At 31.7% G+C, this 20,728-nt stretch overlaps 1 protein-coding gene across 4 annotated transcripts in view; it reads left to right on the forward strand.

The window, feature by feature from the left end:
• The window catches only part of LOC145277043 (coiled-coil domain-containing protein 28A-like), a 93,388-nt gene extending 73,903 nt beyond the window's left edge, over positions 1-19,485 (forward strand). For all 4 annotated transcript variants that reach the window (XM_080128681.1, XM_080128683.1, XM_080128679.1 and 1 more), the window contains 6 exons: positions 8,629-8,827; positions 10,347-10,475; positions 11,922-12,021; positions 14,929-14,989; positions 16,594-16,616; positions 18,280-19,485. In XM_080128681.1, the coding sequence (XP_079984807.1) occupies positions 8,656-8,827; positions 10,347-10,475; positions 11,922-12,021; positions 14,929-14,989; positions 16,594-16,616; positions 18,280-18,364 (570 nt within the window). In that variant the 5' untranslated portion in view covers positions 8,629-8,655 and the 3' untranslated portion in view covers positions 18,365-19,485. The remainder of the gene's footprint in view (positions 1-8,628; positions 8,828-10,346; positions 10,476-11,921; positions 12,022-14,928; positions 14,990-16,593; positions 16,617-18,279) is intronic.
• Positions 19,486-20,728: the final 1,243 nt, after the last annotated feature.

The raw sequence follows: 20,728 nt of genomic DNA on the forward strand, positions 1-20,728 counted from the left end.
AAACTTTCGACAGACACAACGAAAATTCACAAACTCGGTATCATGCTGAAGCCCCATCCTTCGCACGAAAAATATCGAAAAAATGGCCAAAAATGTTCATTTTTTTTCACCCCGAAATCGACAATTTTCAGCATGGGGGTCAACAAAAACGGTCCTCTTGTGACAACGACCAGTTCTACGCATGCGTCAGATGACGTCATGACCTGATTTACTTTAAATACTTGAAGAACTGACTAAATTTCATGTACGTCGCGTTAGCTCAGTTGGTTAGCGCGTTGGTTCGTTATCTAAACGTTTTGGGTTCGAATCGTGGTGTAAGATGTCTTCTTTTTTTTTTTTTCGATTTTTTGAATTTAAATATTGAACCAGTGTTATTTAAGCCATTTTTCACGTAACGTTCGTTTTTCTGTTTTTTTTTTTTTTACTTCGCTTATCCACCCCCGACCACACAGCCAAAAACACCCGGGTACCCACCGATTTTTTAAATTTTAATATCGAAACAGGCTTATTTAAGCCATTTCTTTTATTGTTTTTTTCGATTTTTACATTTAACATCGTTCGTTTTGCCTTACGTTATTTTTTTGTGTGTTTTTTTTAATATTTTGATTACCCCCCCCCCCCGCTTATGTTTTAACATTGATTTCTTTTTTTACTTCGCTTATAACAAACAAACCTGGTCATTGACCTCATTTGCTGAATAGCTATTGCCTACGTCGTGCACGCACCTGTCAATTTGGTTCTTACTTAAATAAATTCAAACATCTTTCAGTAACTCATTCTGGCTGACCGATTTTATTTTCAAACTTCGCCTCAGGGCTTCAGGTTCGATACCAACTTTTACCCCCCCCTCCCCGGTTTCTTTTTATTTAACTCCACACACACTTCCAAACACCCGGGCAACGCCGGGAACCCCCGCTAGTAGTAAATAAAACTGAATCTTTTTTGAAGATGAGCATAAAAATAAGTGCCTGTTCCCAGAGGAGCAGTATATTATAAAAAGTATATAGTTGTGTACTTTACTTTGATTTGTGTTCTTAGATAGCATGCCCCACTCGTTGGGTGACAGCAAACAACAGCACTTTGAAATATTTATTTACGCAGAATATAAAAATACATTAAACAACAACACGAAATTGATGCTGGCCAAAAATACAAATCTATTTGAAATGAATCATATCAGGATTTATTATTCTAGTCACATTCTTTGGTTTCGTTTTCCACCGATCAGTAACATTTCATATTTTCATGCATTTTCTTATCCTTCTCTAACAAAACAAATCTCTATATATAAAACTGAAACACTTGGTATATTTGTTTTCGATAAACTAAAAAACTAAAGACCTGTTTTTCTTCACATTTTGCGACAGCGTTTTTAGCTTAACTAAGCATGTTTTTTTATATGCTTAAAACAGAAAAATATTTTTAAAAACAGTTTTTTTTTTAATCGTTTTGTTAACGTGCTGAAATAATACCGTTATTATTTTTTTCAGCCATTTTTACCATGGGGAGGGAAGGGTGTTTTGTAACTATTCTTTGCTTTCAACTAACAATTTTTTAAAAAATAAAAGATATTGTGAAATTTGAATTTAACAACATGGACGGCACGTTCAACATTGTAGCTGGTGCCTAATTTTTTAATTTTTTTTTTTTTTTACCGTAACTTGTTAGGTTAAAGCTTTTTTTTTTTTTTTTCAACAATTTTTATAACAAAATTGGCAGTTCACGTTTTTTTTTTTTTTTTTTTTTTTACCGTAAATTATTATGTTAAAGTTTTTTTTTTTTGTTATTTTTTGTTTTTTGTTTTTTTCAAAAAATTTTTTTAAACAAAATTGGCAGTACAGGGTATTTTTTTTTTTTTTTTTTTTTTTGTAAACAGAAGTTGTTTTTATATAAGAAAATATTAATACTTTTTTTTATTAAAACCGTAAATTGTTATGTGAAAGTACAGAAAAGTTTTTTCCAAGAAAACCGTTATTTCTTCAGCTATTCTTACCAAGGGGTTGGGGGATGTTTTGTAACTATTCTGTGCTTTCGACTAACAATTCATTAAAAAAAAGATATTGTGAAATTTAAATTTTAAAAATAGTATGGTACCAAAAATAAAAATAAACAGAAAAATACCCCCTTTGGGTTTATATCACTATACACAAAGATTAAAAAATGTTGTCAAAAAACAAATATATAACAAATAAATGTTATCAAAGGCAAGATAAGTTACTTTTCTATCTAACTCGATAATTTTTTAGTGTTTTTATTTAATATAACGTTTATTCGGCTCGAAAAACATACAGTGTTTATCAGTATATTTGAAAAATACAAATGGCGGTGGACTATGATGATTACATAAGTTTGGAAAATGAGTTAAAACTAAAAAACTATACAAAATACTGTCAGAACCCACCGAATATATGCCAGCTTATATCACAGTAACATATATTCGGTGGGGTTTTTTGTATAGCTTTTTAGTTTTAACTCACTCAAAATACTAATTAAAAACTCACATTTTTTAAACAAAAAACAACAAAAAACTTGATTTAGCATTTCATTATTTTAGCAATGCTCGGCTTAATCTAATGATTGCTGGTCAAGCCCAAGCCATGATTGACGGAAACTTTTGAGGATTGTGGTCAAATTCAGCTAGAGTATCATTTTTTTCATTTTCGCCTTCTTTTTCAATTTTTGGACCAGATTGCTGTACTAAGAATATAAGAAACATGCATTTTCTCTTTTTTTTTTTTTTTAGATTTTTCCATTACACCAAATTGAGCCACAGCAACGCGTGGCAGGGTACAGCTAGTATATTATAATAATAGTAAAACTTTGAAAATATAAAGGAAAATGAAAACATCATATCTGAAAATATTGTTATATTATTAGGATTCATATATAAAAAAAACTTTTCTGAATTAATAAAATGATGTTTTCATTTCTTGTGTGTTTAGCTCCCTGGGTTTTTTTTTTTTTTTTATTTTAAATTTACTATTAATTGATGATTTATTGAAATAAAAAATGCAATATTATAAAATCAAATTAAAAAAATCCTATTTAAAAATATTTAATTATAAAATGAAATCCACAAGAATGGATTTTGCTTTCTTTATAAACAAGTCAGTCATTTCATTTTAATATTGTGTTGATAGTTGAAAAAAAAAAAAGAATGGATTACTTTGTGGTCCTTCAGATTTTGGAGCCTTTAAACTGTCAAATAGAAACTAGCTTTAAAATTCTTAGTAAAATGCTCATAAAGCTAAAAAGTTCAATATAACCAACATTTCTTTTTAAGCTCTATTAAATACGCAATCAAAATGAACAAAAATACATCTGTAGTTTTCAGATAATTTTATTTAAATTTTGGTATAAATTTATAAAATATCTTTAACAATTAGTCTAAAAATTATTAACCGTTTACGACCTGGTTAAACTAATTCGTTCAGTTGTAAATAAATGAATAGAACGTCATAAATAAATGAATAGAACGTCCTAAATAAATGAATAGAACGTCATAAATAAATGAATAGAACGTCATAAATAAATGAATAGAACGGCATAAATAAATGAATAGAACGGCATAAATAAATGAATAGAACGTCATAAATGCATGAATAGAACGGCATAAATAAATGAATAGAACGGCATAAATAAATGAATAGAACGGCATAAATAAATGAATAGAACGTCATAAATAAATGAATAGAACGTCATAAATAAATGAATTGAACGTCATAAATAAATGAATAGAACGTCATAAATAAATGAATAGAACGGCATAAATAAATGAATAGAACGTCATAAATAAATGAATAGAACGGCATAAATAAATGAATAGAACGACATAAATAAATGAATAGAACGGCATAAATAAATGAATAGAACGGCATAAATAAATGAATAGAACGTCATAAATAAATGAATAGAACGTCATAAATGCATGAATAGAACGGCATAAATAAATGAATAGAACGGCATAAATAAATGAATAGAACGGCATAAATAAATGAATAGAACGGCATAAATAAATGAATAGAACGTCATAAATGCATGAATAGAACGGCATAAATAAATGAATAGAACGGCATAAATAAATGAATAGAACGTCATAAATAAATGAATAGAACGACATAAATGAATGAATAGAACGGCATAAATGAATAGAACGGCATAAATAAATGAATAGAACGTCATAAATAAATGAATAGAACGTCATAAATAAATGAATAGACCGACATAAATAAATGAATAGAACGTCATAAATAAATGAATAGAACGTCATAAATAAATGAATAGAACGTCATAAATAAATGAATAGAACGTCATAAATAAATGAATAGAACGTCATAAATGAATGAATAGAACGTCATAAATAAATGAATAGAACGTCATAAATAAATGAATAGAACGTCATAAATAAATGAATAGAACGGCATAAATAAATGAATAGAACGTCATAAATAAATGAATAGAACGTCATAAATGAATGAATAGTGAATAGAACGTCATAAATGAATGAATAGAACGTCATAAATAAATGAATAGAACGTCATAAATAAATGAATAGAACGTCATAAATAAATGAATAAATAAAAAATATAAAATAAATAAAAAAGATAAAACGTTTGTTTGTTTGTACTTTTCTTGATAACCACACCTTGGATTTAAAAAAAAAAAAAAATGGTCCTGGATATGACCTTAAAGTATATCCAGTGGTGAGGCCCCAGTCACCCTTTAATTGCCATTGCTCCCAGGTCCACTCTGACCCGGAGTGGTAGTACCTGTTAAGGTCCCAACTATGGGTTAAATAGAAACCGACTTGAAAACAACAAATATATTCTATTAAAAATTTTTTCTTCAAAATCTTTGGATTCGGCATTAAATAACCTGAAAAGGGGTGGATATGCCATAAAACAAAAACAACCAACCAACCATTAAAAAAAAAAATGTTGCACAAACATTAGTCATGGTGAAAGTAAATTTTTGCCAGAACAGATTTTCTGGTAATTTTCTTTTTTTTTTTTTTAATTTTTCGCTCCAATTTTCACCCCAAACAAGGCACAGTGCCACTTTGCAGTCGGCGGCTACTATAAGGGGCATAAATTGCAGGGGTATTATGAAAGGAGATGAGTGGCAAGATGTCTGTTCACATTACATTTGAACTTCTGCATGTCAGTACAGTTGGGAAAGCAGAATCCCAGAAAGGAGTTCCAAAGTCTAGCAGTTCTGAGGAAGAAACTATTGGAGTAGAAGGCCTTCTTACACCTAGGGATCTCTACTGTGAAGGGGTGGGATTTAGCTGCTTGTCGGGTTTGTCAAGGGTATTCACGTCTAGGGGATACAAATGCTTGTAGTTTGTCAGAGCATTCACCATTAAAGTACTTGTAGAATAGGCAGAGGGATGCAACATTTCGTTGATGGGACAGAGGCTGAAGCCTAGATGACAGTTCAGGACCTATCAGGTTGGCAACTCTCTTTTGAACCCTATTCAGGTGTGAGAGACAAGTAGCAGATGCACCAGCCCAAATGTGACAATACTTCATACATGGGCAAATGGTGGCGTCCCAGAGGTACAGGATACTTTCAGGCGTAAGTAGCTTTCTAGCACTGAAATAATAACGTAAGCCATTTTTGACCTAGGGAAGCGACTTTGGTTAATAGTATAACACTGGAGTAAATAGGAGTAAAATTGCCCGAAATCATTTGTCCGTTCATTTGTTTGCACTTAAAAAAAAAAATTTGTACAAACATTAATCATGGTAAAAGTAAAGTTTTCTCTTGTGGAGGGGAACCTCACATGCTTGGCTTGTTCATTACACCACGGGTTAAAAAATAATATTGCAAATTATTTAGGATTTCTACTCAGCCCTGCATGATGGAACGAGAACATGCTACCCCGTGGATTAAATAAAGTGTTCTGTTCAAAATTCTGTACAGATTCCTGAGGTGGACAGAAAGATTCTTGAGTTCAACAAGATACACCTGAAGAAGGTGGGAGGTTACATTGACCGAAACGTTGTAAAAATAATGCTGAAGATGAGAAGATTAGTCCAAAGGATCCAAATAATATGAAGCCTTTATCAATTATTCGAGCATACTCCAGTTTTAAAACTAGACGACCTATTGACCCATTTGATCAACGTTGACACATTGTACTAAATTGTAATAAAACAATAAAAAATAAACAAATGTAATAAAACAATAAAAAATAAACAAATGGTTTAACAAGTTCAGCAATATTTACAACAGCTGTAACAGTCAATAAAGTTTCCATTTCAACATGTCCAGTCAAAGACCATTCTAAAATATCTTTCCTTTTTATTTACGCCATTTAATTATTTACAGTATTCCTCTCCTCCCACTATTTTGGTCCCTCGATTTATCGGAGAGGGGCCTATGTTTTCAGTGGCATCCGTGTGTCCATTAGTCCGGACTATTGCCAGATAACCATCCATTAGTTTTTCCTGAAATTTTGCCACAAATTGTATTTCATTAAATAGATGTGCACAGTAAAAAAAATTTTTTTTGCAAAAATTTCCGTTGCGCCCCTAGGGCTCAAAAGAGGTAAAAAATGCTCCCAAATGGCTCAAAATGACACATTTTGCCCCATAACTTTTGATCCATCCATTAGATGTTTTTAAAACTTGGCTAAAATGTGGAGCCTATTGGTCTTAATATAAATCCAGTATGGCAAAATTCTGGTTCGCGTCCTCGGGGACTTTTAGTGCTAAAAACACCTTTTTGTGGCTCTTTTTTCATATTTCTCAACAAAAACTTGATATGTCTAACTATACAGTAGTTTTCCATGGTACTGAATTCAAATATACGTCTTAAGGCGTGAAACTGCATCGTTTGTCCATTTTCACTGGGATTCAGCGTTCCCAGGAGCTCAAAAAGGGTCACAAATGCCCCAAAATTGAAAAGAAATGACACTTTTTACCCCATAACTTTTGGCCCATCCATTAGATTTTTCTGAAACTTAGCGAAAATGTGAAGGCAAGGTTGACCCTTCACACTGCTCACATTCATCATTTCTTCACTATTTTTTGTGTAGCGTCATCTCACATGCAGCACAAGAGGGGGACCACGCACACGCCACTTGTCTGATTCATTCTTTATTTATCTCCTTCTCTTTTCAGTTACCATTTTATTTTCTCCTCCATCCACCACTTCTCATCCTATTTGCTTTTCTCCCTACTTTCTAAAACGTAAATAAAAAAAAAAAAAAAAAAAAGCCAGTACATCTACCATTAATCTCTTGGAGTTCAAAAAAGAGTCGCCAACCTAATACGTCCTATACTATTAACCAAAACCTCCTCCCTACCCTATGGCTTTCTAGTAGTGACGTTATTATTTCAGCATGGTTCGTAAACTGCACATGTACCGTTGTTTTTTTTTGGGTTTTTTTTTTTTTTCATTGAAATTAACATACAATAACTATTTTTGGTAAAACAAAACGAATAAAAAAGTAAAAAAAAAGAAAAGTTTTTGTTTGACATCTTCCTATGATTAACATTCCCTGAATCCAACCGTTAACGGTATAAAATGGCAAGTGTAAAGGGAGACAACACAACGTCTGTTTGTCTTTCATACATCCGAGTTGCTCCCCTTTGATATATAGCGTAAATCATTTTTTTATTATTATAAAAAAACTGCTTTTATTTCTTAGTTAAATTAATTTACACATGGATCTGTGACCTCCTCTGTTTTTGTCACACTAATTCCAACTTACTTTCGTCACAAGTCAGTCTATCTGTCCAACTCTTCTCTCTCCTGGGCATCCAAAAAGCACTCTGTTAAATAAGCATTTGTTTATGCTATCCGCCATCAATTCTGTCATAAATGTCTGTGATTCGATTCCGAATCACAGTCTTCTCAAACAATACCACTCTTTTTGTTGATCATGCTTTTTGATCTGCTGACATAATGGACAAGGAATGTTATTTATTTACTTCAAATCTGTTTTCAAATGTGTAACAAAGCAGTATGCTCTCTTGATATCATAGGCACGTGTGAGAAAATCAGCAACAAGATAGCTGATTAGCTAAAATATTAGCAGCAGCAGCCGCTAAAGCATGTATGCAAATTGGAAGTGTGCATGCGCTGACATCATGGGAAGAAAAAGAAGGAAAGAAAAAATAAAAAGGACATTACATGGTCGAGCAAAGGAAGCAATTGGACGTGTTTTGACTTTTGGGCGTCGAGAGAGAAAATGCGCAGCGTGGTCAGAAAAGCGGAGAGAGAAGCAGTGTGTGACACGTTGAAACGAGATGACACATGCGCGATAATAAAAGGCAGAAAATAGACATGTTGTTGAACAAAGGAAACGACCAGAGGTGTTTTGACTCCTGTGTGGTGATAGAATAAATGCGCTGCGGGGTGAAGTGTGTTGTCGAAAATTACTGAAATAAATGTTTTTTGTATTTCCCTAAGAAAATGGTGAGTCATATTTTTTTATGCCCTTCCTTGTTCGTTTGTTTCTGTGATGGTACCAGACAACGTGTGGGTCTGAGTGGTTGAAATGTAACAACACGGTTAAAATTTTACAGTTACGTTACAGAGGACCCAGGTCCACAACCCATTTTGTAACAATAAAATTACATATTAATTTTCTTTCTTTTATTTATTTTTTTTTTTCAGTTTTTAAATTTTCCGGAACCATTAGACATGGAACCTGAAGCACCGATCACCCCTTCAAGTGCACCCACAACGCAGGTGAACACCACGAATGGAGCCACTGCTGCAGCAGGTGCCGGGAGCCAAGTGAAATGGAAGAAGAAAGAAGTTCTCCCTGACATTGAAGGTGAAGCTGAAAATGGGAAAAGACAGATGCCAAAAGGTTAGGTTTTTCATTTGGAAACGTGTCTGTTCAACAAATGCCTCTCATGAAACGGGACGGAAATTGTCCGTTATATGTTGGAACTTTGACACATCGTAAATAATAGGTCCTTACAGTTTAGAGGCTTATACTCTCTTGAAAAAATAAATTAATAGTGGACTTCCTATAATTATTGACCCATGCGTTCGATCAACGTTAATACTGTTACCAGACATTTAAATCTCATTCAGCCTCAATTTCCAATCTCTGAGAATGTGCCAGGTGTTACCTCCACCATTACACGTAAGAAAAAAAAAAAAAAAAAAACTGTCTGTATTTCCTGGATAAAGAATATTTTATTATTCGTAAATTTGAAAAAAAAAAAAAAAATCAATTTAATTTTAATAAATAGAAATGTTTATTAAAATCAATTTTGCGCTTGTCTGGTCTTTCAACCGTTAATTCTTAAAAAAAAAACATATTTTAAAAATGGTCTGCTATAGATCTATAAACTAGCTGATCTACCCTTCTATAATATCGGTGTTATATAACTCATCGATGAGGGCTATTAATGGTGTTTGCGTTTCAGGACTAGCATTGATGTGATCAGGATTCTTTTTCCTTTGTCATACTTCTGGAAGAAAGAGATAGCCATTATTTTATCTTGAAATATATAATTTATTATGAACTTAACTATTTTTGGATATCCTTTTTCCTTAACTAAGAGTTGCTTCTAGCGGGACATACCCCCATAAGATTATAAGCACACCTATCTAACATGACCTTACATCTTCCTGTGCGGTTTCCTCACTAAAATATCTTCAACATAAAATTTATTTTAAATTTCTGCCTCACTTACATACCCATTTTTACAAGGCAAGAAATGATAACAATAACCTTGAATCTTACAATTTTTCATAACAGGCAGAATATTATTTATCGTAATTATTAGCGAAAAACTCATAAAACTGCAACATTCTTGGACTCTTTTAATAAGTGCAAGAGTTTGGACACCAAATTCAAAAAACTGTATGATAATAGAGAGATAATGTGACTAAAGTTAAGGTTTTAGAAAAATTTTAATTTTGTGAAGTTAAAACCTCATAAAGTTTTTTTTTAAACAATCTGAATTTATAAGAATTTTGTCAAATTTATCTCAGAGTTAAATTTACTTCCGTTTAAATTTACTTCTGATTGAAAGTTACTTCTTGCTTGTATTTAGTTCTTGTTAAAATCTACTTTTGGTTTAAATTTACTTTTGGTTTAAATTTACTTCTGGTTTAAATTTACTTTTGGTTTAAATTTATTTCTGGTTTAAATTTATTTCTGATTTAAATTTTCTACCAATTCAAATTTATTTTGATTAAAATTTTATATTGATTTAAATTTACTTTTGATTTAAATTTTCTTCTGTTTTAAATTTATTTCTGTTTTAAATTTATTTCTGATTTAAATTTATTTCTAATTTAAATTTACTTTTGGTTTAAATTTATATATTATATATTAAATTTTTATAATTGCTTTGTTTTTTTATTAATAGAAAAGGTGACGGCTGATCGTCCTTGCAAGGAACATACGTTCCTAACTGATGTTGCTGATGTTCGGATGATGGAACAGGGATTGTTACAACTTTTGGATGATTTTCATTCAGGAAAATTACAGGCTTTTGGTAAGGAGAAATATATTTAATTGTTTTATCAGCATAGTTTTAAATATATTTTAACAGCATATTTCAAACTATGCTGTTAAGACATATTTCAACTACGCCATTAAAACAGCATAGTTTGAAATGTATTTTAACAGCATAATTTGAAATATATTTTACTTGTAACAGCATAGTTTGATATATATTTTAACAACATAGTTTGAAATATATTTTAACAGCATAGTTTGAAATATATTTTAACAGCATAGTTTGAAATATATTTTAACAGCATAGTTTGAAATATATTTTAACAGCATAGTTTGAAATATGTTTAACAGCATAGTTTAAAATATGTTCAACAGCATAGTTTGAAATATATTTTAATAGCATAATTTGTAAATATGTTTAACAGCATAGTTTGACATATGTTTTAACAGCATAGTTTGGAATATATTTTCATAGCATAGTTTGAAACATGTTTTAACAGCATAGTTTGAAATATGTTTAACAGCATAGTTTGAAATATGTTTAACAGCATAACAGCTAATGCTGTTTATACTGCATTGTCAAAGAATCAAAGACAAAATAAATTGGTGCTTCTATATAATAGAAAAAAAAATTTGAATTTCAAGTAAAAACAAACGGTACCTACATATTTGTCATGTGGCAAATAGTAACATATCTAAAAATTACGGAAAGCGATATGGTAACAAAATAATTTTTAATGAAAAACAGTTTTCAAGAAAGTTTCGATCAGGAATAAAATTTGTCTGACATCATGAATTGCATTCATTACGTGGCATAAGCAACTGACTTAATTATATCCCCTGTCAATTTATCTTTATTTATTTTAATAAACGTAACATAATGATTTTGCTTCATTTAGAAACATTTTTTTTTCACTAATAATTATTTTTCTTCCTCACCATTTTTTTTTTCATTAATAATTATTTTTCTTTCACATCATTTTTTTTTTTTCATTAATAATTATTTTTTCTTCCTCATCATTTTTTTTTTACATTCTTGGATATGTTACTATTTGAGGACTGATAATTACATAGGTAGCTTTTGCTTCAATTGAAATTCAATATTTATTTGTTATTATAGTAGCACCAATAAATTTACTATTTACATCTCCATCAGTTTGTGCTTTTTTTCCTTCTTTTCCTTGATTTATCTGTTCATCACGCCCTGCTAAAATATACAGCAGAATACACTGACCATCAAACAATGTGGACTGCTCGTAGTGTTTTGTCAACTACTGTATGTTTTGTGGTAGGGTGAATGTGAAAATGCCAAAACTACTTAGGGAAACAAAAAAAAATCATTCTAGGATTGACTATAATTCAAAATATACATGGAGATCTTTTTTCTTTTTTGTTTGGTTTATCTAAATAAGCAAGTAAGAAATTGCTCACAGTATAAATGTACTCATGGCTGAATCTTGTTTTTTCCATTTCTATTTTAAAGGAGTAGATTCATCGTGTGAGAAAATGGATCAAATCCGAGAACAACAGGAACGGCTGGCACGATTACATTTTGATCTAGATCTTCAGCAAGATCTCCACAGGTATTTACTATCTGGATCAAGCTTTCTTGTTTTGGTTCTTCTCCAAAATTCCCCCATATTTAAAAAAAAAAATAAAGAAAAATTTGAATGATGTACATACTTGTGATGAAATGCAAATATCATATTCCAAAAATCGTATAAATTGATCAAGTAGTTTTATTTTTATAAAGAAAGTCCATGTTTAAGCGATTAATGGAAATTTGTAAGCATTACAACAGAAATCTAATAAGTATGAATTATTGTTGAGTTACCTCCCTTCGCTAAGATTTTTTTTTTACATGATAGTCAAGATCCCTAGATGTAAGAGATCTTTCTATTCAAGTAGTTTGTTCTCCAGAACTGCTAGACTTTGGAACTCGCTTCCGGGTCCCTGCTTCCTAACTGTACTGACATGCAGAAGTTCAAGTGTAACGTGAACCGACATCTTGCTGCCCAACTCCCTACATAGTACCCCTGTAGCTTATGTCCCTGATAGTAGGCTTCTACATCAAAGTGTCAATGTGCCTTGTTTGGGGTGAAAATGTAATAATAAAAAAAAAATTTTTTAGTTTAAAAAAAAATGATATTGTGAGTACATTTAGGAATAAAAACGTGATATTTTGTGTGGTCAATTCAAAAACAATAAAATTAGTTTTACGATCTCGAAAAAAATCGAAACTAAAGTGTGTGATTATAAAAAAAATAAATAAATAATATCTGAGGGCCATATTAACTGGTCTGACGGGTCAAGTTTTGGTCCGCCTGTTGCCTATTCCTGAGAAATTCAAATTTACCTTAAATCTGTTTGAATGATAACGGGCAAGAGAACAATAGTTATCTCCCTTGCATAATATTATCTCTTTTCTTCTAATATGAAAACCTTGAGCGGTTTTGTTGTTTGGAGTTTTTTGTTTCTGAATAATAATTTATTTATTTATTTATGTTTTTTAAATTCCTCTCGCTTACCTTTTGGTGCACACAAATATTTTTTCACTGACAAGTTTTGCTGTTATTTTATTTTTAAATGGCATTTTTCATTTGAACATCTCAATAAGAATAAGCACTATACAAATGTGTCTTTCTCGGCGAGCCAATTTAGCAAAAAACATTACAAGAAATTGTTTTATTGCATTTTCATGCATTCAATCAAGAATCTGAAAATGTCAGTTTCCACCATATTAATCACCCTGTCGGTGGTGCTATGAATTCCCTGACTGTAAGCAAAGGTCACCCATTTGTTGTAGGTGGTGACCTTTGATTCCATAGAATAGAATTCTGGTGTCTACGTATTCGTCCATTTGGTTGATCATATCATGCTTTAGTATCGATAGTTCATCCGCAACCGTTTTATTAAATCTTCAAAAATCAAGACCTTATTTTTATTTTTTATTTTTCTCCCCAAATCGATACTAGAAGGCAGTGATGGCTGAGGGTCAATCGTGTTGAAAACCATTTTTAACGCAATTTACAACTGAATTTGGATCAACTTCTAGATCAGCTGCATGTTTTGACTGATAGAGATTGGCAAGAAGCAACGCCAGAACAAAGAGCGATATCATCAATATAGATATTAATTTTCTCAATAATACAGGGTGACCCAAAAAAAACAGAGCCCCAACTTTAATTAGGCCCCGTTTCTTAGTGTTTTGTCTGAATGAAATGAAACTTTGGTCATAACTAGTTTATTATATTCAAAACATCCCATCAAAACACTAAGGTCTTTGGTCTTTTTTTCTCCGTTGGCTATAAAATGTTCAGAAAAACAATTGAATGTCCTCTGTTTTTTTTTTGGGGGGGGGGGGGCACCCTGTATTCTCTGGAAGATTATTAATATAAAGAAGAAACAGTGTTGCACTTAGATTAGAACCGTGAAGAACACCAGCATTGATAGGAAAGAGAAGGAAAAAACACCATCTAGAGTTGCAAGCTTCGATCAGTAAAAAAAGAGCGAATAAAACTTTACCGCTAATTGATTATAATTCCGAGGTTTGTATAGAAGACCAAAATGCCACATTCTGTTGCACACCTTCAAAATGTCAAGTGCAATGGTTCTGTAACAGAACATCTATGGGTGCGTGTGAGAAAATCAGCAGCTGCAGAATGGCTAGCTAGTGAAGGTATTAGCAGCAGCCGTTGAAGGACATATGCAAATTAGCAAGTGTGCATGAACTTGCATCACAAGAAAAAGGGCAAAAAAATACACCACATGGTCGAGAGAGAAGCAAATTGCTATCGAGGAAGATGGACATGTAAATACGAAAATGAGAAAGCACTGGTTAGTACTAGTGTCAGGTGACGGGGACAGAGACTTTGAAAAAGTGTGTGTGTGTGTGTGTGAAAAGACTTTAGAAAAATAATGAAATGCATTGTTTTGGAAGAACCATGAATAAATGCTTTTCATTTTCACTTTAAAAAAATGCAGAGTCGGATTTTTATTTCTTTCCTTGTTTGTTTGTTTGTTCCTGCAATGGTACCAACGTTACAATTCTACCATCTCCTGAATTATCCATAAACTGACAGATCTGCCCAGTTACAACAATTAAAAGATCAGCAGTTGAATGAAAACCATACTGAAAATCACTAAAGAGGTCCAAACTTTTCCGAATGTGAATCGAACAATATGACCTGCCTTTCCATTTTGTTAACACATGTGAACAGTTTGGGGGCAAATCTTTCTTGATTTGAGCAATTTTAATTCTTTAACTTTATCCTTGTGGGGAGGCAAGTAAATAGAGGCTGTACTATTTAGTTTTTAGTGAAAAATTGCAAAACTTTATTACATGTGACTTCCCAAGGATTCTTTATGCAAAATTTGATTTCATTCAATACATTTGGAGCTTGTAAGTTTTTTTTGTTTTTTTTTTTGTGGTGGTAGTCTCAATAGTAGTAATATTTTAATTGTTTTTATACTTCTTTTAATAATTTCAGATTAGATACTGATATGGCAAGGAAAACAGCTAATGAAAATCTTGGAAAATTAATTGATCAGGTATTTATAAAACGCAACTTTGTATTTGGTACAGTAAAAACTACAAATGATATTACAATATTTACTATATTATGAGGCGTGTTCAATAAGTTTCCAGACTGTTTTCATATTATGTACACCTGCCTTGTCTAGAGCAACTTCCATAAAAAAACTGCCAGGTCAACAAATCTGAGCAGCATCACAACACAAGTAATGCATCTATAAGATTTGGCCAACCACCAACAACATAATATCTACATGATTTGGTACAACCGTTATATACATACAGAATATATAACCCCATTACGTACATAATATACGCCCCTCCAAGTTATGCAGAACTTGACAATATAACAGTAAAACTAAACAAAAAATCCATGAGCAAAGCATCTTTCTCATAACTGTTCTTCTGTGGAACACAGTACTGCAGAACTGCTTCTCAACTGACTAGTCACTTTCAAGTTCAATATAAACAAGTTTCTGCTGAGCTGTTCTCTTAAATAATTAATTTGTACTCAATTTTTACCATCATCGATCATCACGATGTTGTCTCACCTGATTCTCATTAGCCCTTATCCTCTAGTTGCCTCTAGGTCTTGATTAGCAGTGACTCCCTAGTTAAAAAGAAAAAGTTCTGATTTTAAGGTTTGTCGATGTCCAAGGCTCGTCAGCAAATGTAGACATGAATTATAAATATTTGTCAATTTATTTCATAGGAATTTTTATTTGTTTGTATATTAATTCTTACGTTTGTTAAACACATTGTTAATTACCATAGTTTGTTAAACACATTGTTAATTACCATAGTTTGTTAAACACATTGTTAATTACCATAGTTTGTTAAACACATTGTTAATTACCATAGTTTGTTAAACACATTGTTAATTACCATAGTTTGTTAAACACATTGTTAATTACCATAGTTTGTTAAACACATTGTTAATTACCATAGTTTGTTAAACACATTGTTAATTACCATAGTTTGTTAAACACATTGTTAATTACCATAGTTTGTTAAACACATTGTTAATTACCATAGTTTGTCTTGTTTTGTCCTTTGGTTATTTGGTGCTTTTTCATTAGAAGAGTGAAATTTGCAAAACAAAATATTGAATTTCAAATAAAATTGATGGTATCTATTTAACTGTCATGTCGCAGTAATGAACATATCCAAAAATTATGAAAAACGATATGGTAGAAAATTAATTGTTAATAAAAATAGTTTTCAAAGACAATTAGTAAAAATTGAGTTTTGCTAAATTGTCCTTAGGTTTTCAAAGTTTTCGGAAAATAATTACCTCCCTTGTTACAATTTGAACTCTCCAGTTTCTTTTTTTTTTTTTTTTTAGCAAAACTCAATTTTTATTAATTGTCTTAGAAAACTGTTTTTATTAATAATTAATTTTCTACATCAGTTTTCATAATTTTTGGATATGTTCATTACTGTGACATGGCAATTAAATAACATTGGTTTTACTTGAAATTCAATATTTCTATTTTCAAATTTCACTTATATAATGAAAAAGTACTGGTTATTTTTCTTTTGTTTTTATGAAATATTAATGCCATAAAATACTGTTCATTTATTCACAAATACATTTTTACACATTTTTTTTTCATTTCAGTTGCAGTGTCTCAGCACATCTATGTATCTTTTTATTAACGCATTCTGTTTTCCTTATTTTCTTCATGTCACAACGTGTATAACATTTAACACTTTTAGATGAACATACCACAACGCTCGAGACAAGAGTTCACTTCAACACCTAAACCTAAAAAGCATTAAAAAAATTATAGGCATTTTGAGAAACATGCAATAAAGTGATACTTAAAATTACCAGAAAATAGAAAAATTAGCATAATTTTCAAAATATTTGTTCAAATTCCACAAAAATCAGGGAAATAAGGCACCTTCTCTGCGTTTCATATAAATTTCAAAATTAAAAAAATAGTGACCTACAATAAAGCGATACACAGGGTTTTTTTTTAAAGAATTATCAGGCTGAATAGATGTAATTACTAAAAATTTACATAAATAACCAGATAGTCAGAACCAAATATTGATTTGTCAGATGGATTAGTATTTAGATCTAAGTTAGAAAATCATTGATTTTATATATTAGATGATAGCATTATAATTTTATATATTAGATGATAGCATTATAATGCAGTAAAAAATGACATAAATATCAGAATCGATATGGATTTGTAGATGTAGAAGAGTTAAGGTAAAAAATTTAGTGCATAAAGGAAGGCCCAGGAAAATATGGTATGATGTGATAAGCATGGATTTGAGAAAGATGAATGAATAAAGACCTGGCCAGAGATAGGTTAGTTTGAAAGTTAGGTTCTAAAAGTATAGGGAGATCACCATTACTAGCGATTACTACGATATTATCCCATTGATTACTGTAAATGCAATAACCCTTATCCCCGAGTGGCCTCTGGGCCTTGATAAGTGGTGACTTCCTTGTAAAAAAAAAATGTGTGTAGAACAAGAGACTCTGATGGTATAGCTGTATTGAAAGAATGGATGAGAGTTTTTGGGTTAGTCGATGTATAGCAGTTGCGGTAGCAGGGAAAGGCTAAAGAAAAACATGGGATAAAATGATACGAATGAACAGGAGAAAGAGAAAAGACCTGGCCAGAGATAGGTTAGTTTGGAAGTCAATTTTTAAAAGCTGTTCAATACATGTCAGTGTGGACGTTAAAGCAAATATAATTATCATCTGAATATGTGTTTTTTTTGTGAGTTAAAATTAAACAATACAGCTTCATCAGCATTTGTGTGCATAACAGAGAATAAGTTATCTAGCAGGGATACCCAGCATTGCTTGAGGTCATATTAATTAAAAAAGAAGTGAAATTATGTGCAATATCTTTATATTAAAATTTCTGTCTCTCCCTCTGTCTCAAGCCATCTCTTTGTTTGAAAGTCTGCTTTTAAAAGTAGTTCAACGCATGCCAGCACGGACATTAAACCAGATATGATTATGATCTTAATATGTATTTTTTGTTAAAATTAAATAATACAACTTCATCAGTTCACGAGAAAAAGCCGAAGAAAACATGAGAGGAAGTGATAAAAATAGACGTGAAGGATGAAGACCTGGCAGAGATAGGTTACTTTGATAGAGATAGGTTACTTAAAGCTGTCCAATATGTGCCACCATGTAAAATAAATGTTAAACTGATTATGATACTTCGGTCAACCAATCATTTTTGTTTTTTGAAAAATTAACGGTGAGTTTGTTTTTTTTTCTTTTTGGTTTTGATTCAAATTTCAAATTCCTTAACCTTTTTTCTCCCAGACAAACTTTACAGAAGAATGACACTCCAGCAACCTCCACCACTGCGGCCACCACTACAACCACCACCACTTCGACAAATGCCTGATTCTTACATATCATGATGAACCCACTGTGCATATCATTTGAACTCCCCCTCCCCACATTCCCATACAACAACAACAAGAACCACATCTTCTATCGTCATCACAACTATCATTTATCAAAATTAATAATCTGAGAAAAATAAACGTTGTCAGATATTTTGTGTCATACTTCTAACAAATACGACAAAAACCAACTTGTTCCACCCAAAAGTTTCAAAATTGAAATCTCGGTACTTGTACAGTTTAGTCAAGACATTAAAAAATGAAAATATCGAAAAAAGTTTAAATTGTATGTATCCGTTTTGGGACGAAGTTCTCTGAAAAAAAATTTCAATTAATTTCATCAAGTAGTTTTTTTTTTTTTTTACAGCGAAAAAACAATTTGTTATGATACCGAGCAAAATGTTGGATTTTTAGGAAGAAAAGCTAGTATTAGAGATGGGGAGGGGTGTCAGCGCTTTAATTGAAGTTATCTCCCTTTGTCATTTCAAAAATTTAAACAAATTTTTAAAAAAAATCCAAGATGGCCGCCTTCAACGCGCTCTCATAAAACCGTGTTTTTCCGCTGTAAAAAAAAAAAAACTACTTGATGAAATTAAGTGAAATTTTTTTTCAGAGAACTTCGTTCTATAATGGATACATACAATTTAAACTTTTTTCGATATTTTCATTTTTTAATGTCTTGACTAAACTGTACAAGTACCAAAATCTCTTTCCGCAAATGAATGAGGTTTATCCAAACTCGTAACTGCAGTTGCATGGTTTATCAAATCCAAATAAAAAACATGATTTACAAACCCATGACAGAACGAAAATATCATATTCTAAGCACATAAATTGGTCAAATAGTTTTATTTTTAACTAAGAAAATAAAATTTTATGAGCAAGAGAGAAGCAACTATCTCATGTTGTCATCTTGAAAATAATCACAAGAAGCAGGGGAGATTACTCAACAGTAATTTTAAACTTGCGAAATTTTTGTTGTGATGTCTACAAATTCCCATTAATTGTTTAAAAATAAATTTCTTTATAAAAACAAAACCACTGTATCAATTTATGTGATTTTTGGAATGTTATATTTTCGTTTCATCACGGATACATACATCATGCAAATTTTTCTTTATTTTTATTTCTTTATTTATTTATTCTTTTTGTATAAGGGGGATTCTGAACAAGAACCAAACTCTCATTCCATCAACTCACCGAGTAACGGATAAGAGAGCTAAGTAATAATCAATTCTAAGTGGCAGTCTTCTGACGGTTGAAGATTCAGTTCGCAGCAGAATACAAATCTGAATTTTTTTGATGAACGCTGATTGTATTACTTGTTTTGATTGGACTATTGTTCTCATCTTGAGTGTTATTTGTGCACAACAGTTTTCAAGAGTGACTCGACTCTCAAAAAGCACCTAGTACGAGTCAAGCTCCTGACTGAAAAGTCTCATGACAAAAAACTGCATATATGAGATTTCATGCAAGTGTGAAAACCATACAAAGATGAGACTTGTTGCCCTTTAAAGGTAAGTCTAGGAGAACACTGTAAAGCCGTGACACGGAAGGAGATCGAAAAATCGGGACTAGCTGATAACATATAGAAAGAAAAAGGAACACGCTTCCTTTCATGGGATGAGGTCAAACTAATTAACAGGGATGCAAGATGACTTAAAAAGTGGCACGTATGCTAAAAAAAAAATAAAAATTACTAAGCAGACCGAGCATAGAGATCAGCAGTATACGGAGAAACTGTAATTATAATGAAAAACAAAAATTGTACAACCTCTCTTTAAAATTTCGGCTGTAAAAGGAAGATAATCCCGTCAAACTTTATTAAAGTTACCTCCCCTTGTCAACCAATTTTTTTTTTTTTAACAAAAACAACTCCAAGAATACAAAACCATCTATGAAGCCAATAACTTTTCTCCTTTCTTTTCCAAGATGGCGACCACATTGCCTGATGAAGGTCGGAGGTTACACTGATCGACACGTTGCACAAATAAAACTGAAGATGAGAACAATCAACATCATCAACATTCTAATCCACATCTGTCATCAATTGAAATGAATGGCTCTCGTCTTCAGGAGGCCTCAAGTTTTGACAAGCTTCTGGGCTTGACCATTACTCCTGATCTTAAATGGAACACATATATCAAATCTGTTGCCAAGGCCGCTGGAAAAATGGTGGGATCTTTCTATCGATCCAGTAGATATCTCACTGCTGATGCTATTCTCTATCTATATAAGAGCCAGGTACGTCCAAGGATGGAATACTGTTGCCACATCTGGGCAGGAGCTGCTAGAAAGGACTTGTCCTGCCTTGATAGAGTTCAAAATAGACTTCGTAGCCTCGTAGGAGATGTCCTTTTCTC

This window comes from Euprymna scolopes, chromosome 5 (assembly GCF_053919585.1).
Source record: "Euprymna scolopes isolate OS-2025 chromosome 5, ASM5391958v1, whole genome shotgun sequence".
NCBI lineage: Eukaryota > Metazoa > Mollusca > Cephalopoda > Sepiida > Sepiolidae > Euprymna > Euprymna scolopes.